Source organism: Amblyraja radiata, chromosome 38 (assembly GCF_010909765.2).
Source record: "Amblyraja radiata isolate CabotCenter1 chromosome 38, sAmbRad1.1.pri, whole genome shotgun sequence".
Lineage (NCBI taxonomy): Eukaryota > Metazoa > Chordata > Chondrichthyes > Rajiformes > Rajidae > Amblyraja > Amblyraja radiata.
The window spans coordinates 17,982,386-17,994,578 of NC_045993.1; the positions used below are offsets into that span (position 1 = coordinate 17,982,386).

At 46.4% G+C, this 12,193-nt stretch overlaps 1 protein-coding gene across 1 annotated transcript in view; it reads left to right on the plus strand.

Moving 5' to 3' along the window:
• Positions 1-477, plus strand: part of LOC116966741 (neuronal-specific septin-3-like) — a 52,665-nt gene extending 52,188 nt beyond the window's left edge. Inside the window, exon 10 of the mRNA XM_033013038.1 lies at positions 1-477. Coding sequence (XP_032868929.1) covers positions 1-127 — 127 coding nt within the window. The 3' untranslated portion in view covers positions 128-477.
• Positions 478-12,193: the final 11,716 nt, after the last annotated feature.

Sequence of the window (12,193 nt, forward strand, 5' to 3'; positions counted from 1 at the left end):
GACCCACCTCCAGGATCTCAAGGAGGTGACCCACAACATTTTCTACGAGACGTACCGGGCGAAACGTCTGAATGAGAACGGGAACCTCGGCACCGGCGCGGAGGAGGTCCACGAGAGCAACCTCTGAAGCTGCCCCGACCCAGCCAAGCCTCCGCCCCACACCCCCTGTGTCTGAGCTCACTTTTGTAACAGGTCTATTGTAGAGGTACAGCCGAAACACAAAACTACCGTTTACCAGAGTGGGGAGGGGTCTGCTCTCTGCTCTGTACTTTAAGAGTGAATGTGATTCCTATTGAATTGTTGATTTAATGTTAATCTTCCCAATACCCGTCAACCTCAAGGCCTGATGATACCACTCCCCCTGGACTTTCCCATGTTTAGTTTTAGTTTAGTTTAGAGATACAGCGCGGAAACAGGCCCTTCGGCCCACCGAGTCCGCACCGACCAGCGATCCTCGCACACTAACACTATCCTACACACACTAGGGTCAAATTTTTACATTTACACCTAATCCAATCAACCTACAAACCTGCACGTCTTTGGAGTGTGGGAGGAAACTGAAGATCTCAGAGAAAACCCACACAGGTCACGGGGACAACGTACAAACAGGCAGCACCCGTAGTCGGGATTAGACACAGCGTGTAGATTATTGAACCATGTTCACGGTAGATCTCAAACTACTTCTCACACTGCTATTCACACACGTGTATCACAACACGCATGTTGAATGACGTGGAGCTATGAATTGTAGTTGTTTCTGGACCGCGGGCGGAGAGCGGACCTGTGGCTGCAAAAGCTGCTGGGGTACAGGCAGGGCAGCACGGGTTTTGACGAGACATCAGTCGTTGGGCTGGGGAACCCAGTATGGGATCCCACTTATGACACCATGTAATAAGTCGAGTCGTACACACGTCAAGATACAACATATTTATTAAAGTCTACTTACAGCATCGGTCTGGAGGACGTTACAGTAACTAGCAGCTACTCAGACTGAATTACGTAAGCAAGCTCTTGGTAATATAAATCGCATATTAGGTGGAGCTACTACTAACAAGCATTACGATTGGTTAGCAAGAAATAACCGAACCAAAGCTCCCAAGCCCAGCTTCCAGCGAGTACCCTGAGACCACTTGAGACCAAAGATCCTATAGCGAGCAAGATAGACCACTCGACGAAAAAGACGTAGTACGGTCATGGGCAGATTCATGGGTAATTTTCGGCCCCATTTCAGTAACCGGCTTCCGTCTCCGCACCAAAGATCCCATAGCGGAGCAATGATAACTAGTGCGGTGACGGAAGCCGGTTATGGAAACATCCTCGTAAAAATAAAAGTTATTTGGGAAAAACCTTCTCCTCATTTTCAGAATTATAATTTATTAACACAAACTGTTCCCCAGCAACGTTGAGTCGGGTCGGGTTATGGAAATGGATTTAAAAAAAGGCCCACTTGCCGCTCCGTTGCGTACTACACGTCAGCCCATTGCATTTAGCAGGAGTGATCTATCTTGCTTCGCTATAGGATTTTTGCTTGAGACCAGGTCTATTGTAAAACCTGCTGTCTGGATCACACTGATGTGCAAACTGCTGGGGTTCAATTACAAGGAAAGAATCCCCCTGGGTTTCAAATCCATTGGGCTTTTTCCTGAAATTATTAGTCAAATTCACGTTTTAAAAACCACATTTATTCCATGAAATGCTCAGGATTACTATTCCATTTCTTCAGGTTTAGTAAAGCATAAACAAGCATGAAAGTAGTCAGCAACCTGGGCTTTTGAAAAATATATGTCAAACTCTCCGATCCAAATTAGTTTAGTTTTGAGATAGAGCACAGAAACAAGCCCTTCAGCCCACCGAGTTCGCGCTGACCAGCGATCCACGCACACTAACACTATCCTACACACACACACACACACTAGGGACAAATTTTACATTCACACCAGGCCGATTGGCCTACAAAACCTGTATGTCTTTGAAGTATGGGAGGAAACCGAAGATCTCGGAGAAAACCCACGTGGTCACGGGAAGACCTTACAAACTCCGTACAGATAAGCACCCGTAGTCAGGATCGAACCCGGGTCTTTGGCACAGTGAGGCAGCAACTCTACCGCTGCGCCACCATGCCGCCTAATACACGTCATGCTGGTGTACACAATCCACGCCACAACATATATTTAGCTCCTCCTAAAATGGCCCAATTATGTAGAGTGTCACCCGTTGTAACAGTGAGGTGTGATTCTTGGTGGGTGGGCTTGTGCGGGGGGGGGGGGGGGGGGTGTCTGAACAGTGTTGCTACTCACTAACCAGTGGAGGAATGAAGCAGGGGGGACTATTCGACCTGCACCAATGTAACTCAGTTGGTAGGTAGACACAAAATGCTAGAGTAACTCTAAAGGAACAGGTCACTCTCCCCTGACTCTCAGACTGAAGAAGTATCTTGACCTCTTTATTTCCTCGACCTTACAGTGGGTTCTGTTTCAACTGTACTCATCTGCAGGTAATCTCACCCATCCTCCACCCCAACTCCTGTCCATCCAACACACTCCATCTCTGGCTGTTGTCTGCCATCTGTCTCTCCACCCCCGCTCACCCCCCCTCTGATGTATCTCCCAATTACTTGCCAGGCATTGGCCTGCCCCTCTCCTCTACCCGTTTTCTTTCCTTCCCCCTCCACCACAATCAGTCTAAATAAGGGTCCCGACCCGAATGTCACCTCTCCATGTTCTCCAGAGATGCTGCCTGATCTGCTGAATTGAATTGATTGATGCAGCATAAAAACAGGCCCTTCGGCCGACCGAATCCATGCTGACCATCGATCACCCATTCACACTGGTTCTATGTTATCCCACTTTCTCATCCACTCCGTACACACCAGGGGCAATTTACAGAGGGCCAATTAACCTACAAACCCGCACGTCTTTGGGATGTGGGAGGAAACCAGAGCACCCCGAGGAAACCCACGCGGCCACAGGGAAAATGTGCAAACTCCACACAGACAGCACCCGAGATCAGGATGGAACCCAGGTCGTTGGTGCTGTGAGGCAGCAACTTTCCATCCTGATCTCTCTTCTCGTGTACGTTCAAGTAATGGGAATTTCTGGCCCACTTCCACTAATATTCGGCAGTTTGGTGACATTGGGTAGGTATCAGAGGTTGTACCAGTCTGAAGAAGGGCCTCCACACGAAATGTCACCCATCCCTTCTCTCCAGAGATGCTGCCTGTCCTGCCATGTTACTCCAGCTTTTTGTGTCTATCTTCAGTTTACACCAGCATCTACACTTTGGAAAACACATATACATTCCAGAGACCGATGTTGGCAGGGTAGTTGGTAACTGTAGATTGCCCCGTGTTTGTGAGTGGTATCATCTGAGAAGATTGATGGGAATGTGGGTGGAATTTGATGGAATTAATGCAGGATTAGTGTAGACGGGTGCTTGACGGTCAGTGTGGACGTGGTGGTTCCTGGGGTTTGTTGCTGTGCTGTATGACTATAAACAGAGCATGCGTGGTCCGACCACACACACTCACCTGGTCTTTGTTCCAGAGTAAAGCTGAGCACCAGAGGTGATAGAAATCATCTGAATCTCCCTCGGCTGAAACTCTGGGCTGTTATCAGTAGACTGAATATTCTGTACTGAGCAAATCTTCATTGTTAGACAGCCTGGACATCTGAGAGGAGGAGCCTGGGCAGTTTAAAAGGTTGCGTGCAGGCAAGGCCTTGTTGATTTTCAGGCCCGACAGACAGCCTTAGCGACAGGGAAAGGGAGTCAGGCTCTCGCGGAGCAGCCATGTTGAGAGGGGCGATGATGGAGCAGCCATGTTGAGATGGACCATGTTGGAGCAGCCATGATGGAGCAGCCATGTTGAGAGGGGCGATGATGGAGCAGCCATGTTGAGAAGGGCAATGATGGAGAAGCCATGTTGAGAGGGGCAATGATGGAGCAGCCATGTTGAGAAGGGCAATGATGGAGCAGCCATGTTGAGAAGGGAAGCCCTGTGGTGGATGTGATGCTGAAGGTCAAACTGAGGAGAGCACGGAATCATAGTAACGACAAGCAAAGGCATTGAAGGTGTATTTCTTCATTGTTCCAGCAGATTTATTTTCAGTGTGTATTAAGAAGACAGCTGCGGCAGTCAGTGGAGAGGTTGATGCTCTTGCCAGATGTGGGAGGTCAGGAACAGATGTGTGGACAGATGTGTAGACAGATGTAAAAGCAACAGGGTTGTCGTAGTAGGTGACTAACTTCCCCAGAATGGGCTCGGACTTAGTGCAAGAGGCTTCGAGGGAGCAGAATGTGTGAGATGTATCCAAGCAAGTTTGATCAAACTGTTTGTGGAGAGTGTAAATCAAGGAGGGACCTTGCTGGGTCTTGTGTTGGCAATTGAGCTGGACCAGTGACTGGTGTTTCAGTAGGAGAGCATTTTGGCAACAGTGGTCACAACAACCTTGAAGCTGACTATGAATAGGATGGATCTGGACATTGGGAAAAGGCCCTACCTTGGAGCCAGGCAGATGACAGCATTATTAGGCAGTAGCTGGAGAGACAATAGAGGGCACAGTTGATACTGGGTAAGGCTACATCTGACATGTGGGAGTTATTTAAAGAACAGCTGATCAGAGTTCAGGACCGGGGTGTTCCAGTCAGGAGGAGGGAGAAGGAAGGGAACCTTGGATGATCAAAGAGGTAGTAAATATGGTCAAAAAGGAAATGGATGTAAGGTTTCGGACGATGATGTCAGCAGGGCTTTTGAGGAATAAAAAGACAAAGGAACATAGGAGCAGCAGAAGGAGCCATTAAATGTCACTGGCGAGTGGAATTCAAGAGAATCCAAAGGCTTTTTATACTTACATTTTATACTGCATGGTGGCGCAGTGGTAGAGTTGCTGCCTTACAGCGCCAGAGTCAGGTTCGATCCTGACTACGGGTGCTGTCTGTACGGAGTTTGTACTTTCTCCCTGTGACCTGCGTGGGTTTTCTTAGAGATCTTCACTTTCCTCCCACACTCCAAAGATTTGTAGGTTAATTGGCTTGGTATAAATGTATAAATGTAAAATTGCCTCTAGTTGGGGTTAGTGTGCGGGGATCGCTGGTCGGTTGAGACTCGGTGGGCCAAAGGGCCTGTTTCCGCGCTGTATCTCTAAAACTGAAACTAAAAAACTAAAACCAAGTGGGTAACTGCAAAGGTAGGACGGATTGCTCAAGGGTAAAGGAGGGATGTTTGAAGGAAGAATATGATATGAAGTAAGAATTATGAGAATTATGTATTATAAGAATATGAAGTAAAAATTTCAAGTAAGAATTAGTGTAAGAAATCATGAGAGGAATAGATCGGGTAGATGCACAGAGTCTCTTGCCCAGAGTAGGGGACCCGAGGACCAGAGGATAAAGGTTCAAGATGAGGGGGAAAAGATTTAATAGGAATCCGAGGGGTAACTTTTTCACACAACTTCTGGGGCATGGAACAAGCTGCCAGAGGAGGTAGTTGAGGCTGGGACTATCCCATCATTTAGAAATAGTTAGACAGGTACATGGATAGGACAGGTTTAGAGGGATATGGACCAAGAGCAAGCAGGTGGGACTAGTATAGCTGGAACATGGTGGCCGGTGTGGGCAAGTTGGGCCGAAGGGCCTGTTTCCACACTGTATCACTCTATGTCGGCAAGATGTAGCTGTGACTCTATGTCAGCAAGATGTAGCTGTATTCTCCAAGGAGGAGGATATGGAACACAATGAGATTAGTACGGGTGTCAGACGTTATGGGGAGAAGGCAGGAGAATGGGGTTAGGAGGGAGAGATAGATCAGCCATGGCGGAGTAGACGTACTCCTGTTCCTTGTGAGATCAGTGTGGAGTACACTAATATGCTGGGGCATTTTGAGATCAAGAAGGAGGTGGTGTTGGGTGGCACAGCAATAAGATGGCTGTCTTCAGGGACTGATTGATTCTATCCCAGGTTATTGAGAGATGCAATAGCAGAGATTGCAGGGGGTTTTGATGACAATTTTTGCACAGGAGAGGCCCCTGTCACAGGAGAGTCACTTTTATTCCTTTGTTTTAGAAGGCAAGCAGAGGGAATCCAGGGAAGTATTGGCCTGTGGGCCTCAAGTCAGTGGTAGGGAAAGTATTTGAGAGGATTAAAATAATTCCTATGTTGTATGGCTCTATATTCTATGTTACCGTGTGTTAGTGTTTGTGGTAAATAATTGATTCATTGTTTAGAATGATTAGATTTGTTACATTGCACTTTATTTTCAAATGATTTGATGAGCGAGAAAAACTAAGGTACGATTTTATTTTAGATGTTGTGCCTATGGGTTGTAAATATTATATAATATTGAATGACGGCACGTAATTTAGTTTAGAGATTTACTGGCCGAACCGTTTGGTTTTAGTGCCACTTTACTCCATCTTGCTCTATCAACACCTGGATCATGTGGATGTGGAGAGGATGTTTCCACTCATGGGAGAGTCTAGGTCCAGAGGGCACAGTCTCAGAATATACGGACATACCTTCAGAAAGGAGGAGGAATTTCTTTAGTCAGAGGGTGGTGAATCTGTGGAATTCATTGCCACAGATGGCTGTGGAGGCCAAGTCAGTGGATATTTTTAAGGTGGAGATGTTCTCCATCGATGCTGCCAGACTCACTGAGATACTCCCGCTCTCTCTGCCCTGTGTTTAACATTGTGTCGGGATTAAATGGTTGAACAACGCTGAGAGATATGGAAGTGTGGCTGAGGGATACAGTAGTGAACAGCATGATCTTGATGTGGGAAGAATGACAGGGAGGTGGAAGGGATTGATGATGGAGATAAGATGAAGATAGACACAAAATGCTGGAGTAACTCAGCGGGACAGACAGCATCTCTGGAGAGAAGGAGTGGGTGACGTTTCGGGTCGTGTAAGTGATATGGTGCAGGGTGTTGTATGGCAGCATAACAAGGGGTATGTGAATGGGGAACTGTGATTACAAGGCAGGGTGCAGTATTGTGCTTTGTAATACAAGACGGGTAGGTGAGACGACAACAACTGGGATTAGTTTATTATTGTCACAGTTACGGAGACACAGTGTAGAACATTGCTTTGGTCTGGAGAGAGTGGATGTGTCCACTGGTGCGAGCGTCTAGGACCAGAGGCCACAGCCTCAGAATAAAAGGGTGCACCTTTAGAAAGGAAATGAGGAGGAATTTCTTTAGACAGAGGGTGGTGAATCTGTGGAAACCATTGCCACAGACGGCTGTGGAGGTTAAGTCATTGGATATTTTTAAGGCACAGATCGACAGATTCTTGATTAATATGGGCGGGGAGAATGGGGTTGAGAGGCAGAGATAGATCAGCTGTGATTAAATGGCGGAGTACACTCGATGGTCCGAATGGCCTACATCTCCTCCTATGACTTAATGACTTTGCGTGCTATCCAGGCAGATTGTACTTTAGAAGAGTAAAATCATACCACACACAAGGCAACAGGTTGTGCAAAAAGAGAAAAAAAGCAGAGTGCAACACTATATTGTGACAGCGACAGAGAAAGTGCATATTAAAAAAAAGTGCAAGAGTCACAAGGAGGTAGATTGAGAGATTGGGAATGCATTCTTAGTAAATGAGAGTTCCGTTCACTCGTCTGTTAACAACGGGGAAGAAGCTCTTCTTTAATCAGGTGGTATGTTCTTTTAATCTTTTGAAGCTTTAGGGGGGGGGGGGGGAGAGAGGGAACTGTGATTAAAAAAGCAGCCTGGCCCCACACTACTGAAACTCAACCTCCATAACTGCACAGTCCCAGCTCCACAGCATTTAGTGCAAAACCTGTACACAGATTATACAAAGCTACAGAAGGAGTATAGATTCAGAAAAATGTAAGAAAGAAAGTGAGAAAGATGGTGTGAATTTGAAAGTGTAGTCTGGGTGTGATTAAGTAGTGGAGTTAGGACTGAGTGGTAGGAAGGTGAAGCTTCAAGCCTGTGAGATGGAGAGAGGGGTGATATGGAGAGAGGGATATGGAGAGGGGTGATATGGAGAGAGGGATATGGAGAGAGGGGTGATATGGAGAGAGGGATGATATGGAGAGAGGGATGATATGGAGAGACGGTTGATATGGGGAGAGGGATGATATGGAGAGAGACGGGTGGTATGGAGAGAGGGATGATATGGAGAGACGGTTGATATGGTGAGAGGGATATGGAGAAAGATGGATGATATGGAGAGAGATTGGGTGATATGGAGAGTGGGTGATATGGAAAGTGATATGGTGACGGGTGATATGGAGAGAGACGGATGATATGGAGAGAGATGGGGATATGAAGAGAGGGTTGATATGGTGGGAGATTGGGTGATATGGAGAGAGACGGTGATATGGTCGGACCATGATATTGAGAGGAGGATGAGAGCTTTGACAAGATTGATGTTGGTGGAGCACTAAATGAAATGGAGTTAGGCTGCGCCATAATGGAGATCAAGCCTCATAGGTCTGGGTATATGTCTGAGAGCCCAAACGTTGAGGTTACAGCAGGCAAGGCTAAAGCAGCATGTTGGTACACAATGTCCATGGTGCAGCAGAACAATTTGACCCACATTATTCCACTGAGTGTTTTTGTCACGAGGTTCGTCCTTAAGCTACTTTGATATCTGTGGTGTTTGAATTGATATTTCACGGGTTAAATGTTCCCAAGTTGATTGCCGATGTTTGTGCATTGTACCTCGTTTGCCTGAGTTCAGCTGTCATGAATCTTCTCCTTCGGACACCAACACTGGGGTCTGCTAACGGACACCAACACGCCGAAAGTTCAATCACAAAAGCAATCACACAAGGTTCCGTATGCCCAAGGGGCAGAGCAGCGGAACGTCTTCACACCCGACCGTGTTCTAGAGGCCAACAAAATGAGCTCTCCCTTGGTTCTGGTGAGATGCCAAGTACAGTTTCTAGTTGTACAACCAATCACTCACCTGGGGTGGGTCTGATCAAGGCAGGGATCTCAAGTTGTCGAAAACATTTCATGTGTATTTTCACCAATGTAGGCGGTAATGAGTTAGTAATAGATTATTCTTCCCACGTTCAATTTGTTTTAACTAAGAGTGTAAAGAGCCTGTCCCACTTGGCCATTTTTTCGGCGACTGCAGACATCATTGACTGACGTATCAGGTCATCGAAAAATATGCGGCATGATGATGTATGACGCGGCGTGATGATGTATGACGTGGCATGATGATGTATGACGCGGCGTGATGATGTATGACGCGGCGTGATGATGTATGGCGCAGCGTGATGTTGTATGACGCGGCATGATGACGTATGATGCGGCGTGATGTATGACGCGGCGTGATGTATGACGCGGCGTGATGATGTATGACGCGGTGTGATGATGTATGACGCGGCGTGATGATGTATGACGCGGCGTGATGACGTATGAAGCTTGGAGTTTTTTCAAGTGTCGCAACATTTCTTTTGTCGCCGCTGGATTTTGAAATGTTCAAAATCTTTTGGCGACACTGATATGACGGCGGCAGTCACCGAAAAAATTGGCAAGTGGGACAGGCCCTTTAGATATGCCAACCCCACTTCTCAACAACCTGACTGTGACGGGTTGCGAGAGATGGCTAGTTTCATTCACAGAATGTGGACTAAAGACGCGACCAGGGTTAAGATGCTGCCTGTCCCGCTGAGTTACTCCAGCATTTTGTGTCTATCTTCGATTTAAACCACATCTGCAGTTCCTTCCCACACATTTAAGATTATCTGAAGTTGGAGCTGGAATAGACCGCACTGCCTAAGCAACCCCGTGTAGTCAGTCAATTAGATTTTGGCCAAAGCCAGTATTCTGGTCTGCTTTCTCTCCGATCGTGATGTCCCTAGATTTTGTCCACTGTCCAGAAATGTATCAGAGTGGATGCTAACCTTTCAGGACAACCAGGTAATGTCCAAATCCTCATGGGAAGAGAAAATCTGAACCTCTTGATTCGATGACCTCTCAATCCGACGTTGGGTCAGAAAAAATATTAGCTAAATATCACTATAATGTCCTCCCATAAATCAGAATAAATTTGGCTTTGGCCTGAAAAGTCCTTCCCCTTCTCATCAGCCAGGTTAGCTTGTAAATGCTTGTGTCTTGAAGGATGAGTCAGTCTAGGGGTGATTTACAGCCAAGCCACAGCCAATTGCATTTTCTCAACAGGAGGAAATTCACAATTAACTTCAGAAAAGTGAACTCAGAATTTGTTTAATTAATTTCAAGATCACCGCGAGGCCAACGTTTTACGGCCTTGCCCTGACTCATCCCAATACCGAGTGGCATTTCTGAGTCCTGTTACGGAGAGATCGTCTGAAGGTGGGTCTCGACCCGAAACGTCACCTATTCCTATTCTCCAGAGATGCTGCCTGACCTACTGAGTTACTCCAGCGTTTTGTGTCTATTGTCAACCCACTGAAGGCTGACGTAGACCAGACCACGACAGGATGGCACAGTGGTGCAGCGGTAGAGTTGCTGCCTTACAGCACTTGCAGCGCCAGAGACCCGGGTTCAATCCTGACTACGGGTGCTGTCTGTACATAGTTTGTACGTTCTCCCCGTGACCTGCATGGGTTTTCTCCGAGATCTTCAGTTTCCACCCAAAAGACTTGGAGATTTGTGTGTTAATTCGCTTGGTGTATGTGTAAATTGTCCCTAGTGTGGGTAGGATTTCCCAGATTTCCCGAAGAAACCCACGCAGGTAAAGGGAAGAACATACAAACTCCTTACTGAGGGCACCCATAGTCAGGATCGAACCCAGGTCTCTGGCACTGTAAGGCTCTTCTCTCCAGAGACGCTGCCTGACCTGCTGAGTTACTCCAGCATTTTGGGTCGATCTGAAGCATTATGATAGATGTGTCCCACAATGGGGTTGAATGAGAGGTGATTTGGATTCCTGCACTAACTAGATTTCAAGTTCAAGTTCACATTTATTGTCACATGCACCAATTGGTACAGTGAAATTTGAGTTACCATACAGCCATACGGATAAAAGAACACAATAGAGTTTAACAGAAACCCACCCGGTTCATTGGACAAAAGATGAACGAAAGGGATGACTTGGGACAGGAATTGTAGGAGGGAGTTTTGTTCTGCACACGTACCCTGTCTCTGGCTTCACTCTGATAGGAGAGGCACAGACATAAAATAGATCAGTGGTGGGTCTATCAAACAAGTTGGTTTATTGAAGGTATCAATGTACACCATGAAGTACTCTAGGAGAACACAAAGTGTTTCCAGTTATGCATTGATAAGGCCTTCCATAACCAACTTGTTCAATAGACTTACCACTGATCTATGTACAAGTTCTTTAATTTTGTGTCTGTGCCTATCTGAGTGAAGCCTGATATGATTCGATACAACTTTATTTATCCCGGAGGGGAATTGGTCAGCCACCAGTCAAAAGATACAGTTACGAGGCTTTGAAAGTGTCCTGCATTATACTAATAATGAAGTTTAAATGAGCGGTTATTGCACAGCACGTATGTAATATTGCACAAACATGAAATTAAATTATCGAGTGGAAAAATCCAGGATGAGAGATGTGCAAAGGTGGGGGAGAGGGGGGAGGGGAGTCAGTCAGTCTACCCCACGACAGAAGGGGGAGGAGTTGTACAGTTTGATAGCCAGGGAAGAAGGATCTCCTGTGGCGTTCTGTGCTGCATCTTCATGGAACCAGTCTGTTGCTGAAGGTGCTCCTCAGGTTGACCAGTGTGTCATGGAGGGGGTGAGCTGCATTGTCCTGGATGCTCCGCAGTTTGAGGAGCATCCTCCCCTCCAAGGACAACCTCCCATCAATCCAACTCCACTCAGAGTGCAGGGATAGCATAAAATTCCCTCCAACACGAATAAATCACGTTTGCATCTAATATTGGACGTGTCCACGACAGAAGCTGACTTGTGTATGGAAATCTCCAACCCCGATACCCAGACTGAAATCACATCCCTTGCTACCTTGTGCCCTTACTTGTGGACCATCATTGATGTGTTCTTTAGATATCAAAATATCAAGTTGCCAAATTTGTGTTCTGAGGATTCCTGTACAACACGTAGCATATTCAGTGAGAATTGTTGTACAGTTGTTGTATCCTTTATTTGTAAAACAAAATGATGCATTTATCATGGATGTATTTTCAGTGTGGACACATGTGATTCCTGTACTGTGGTAGAGTGCATTGTCCAGATATTGTTTTAAG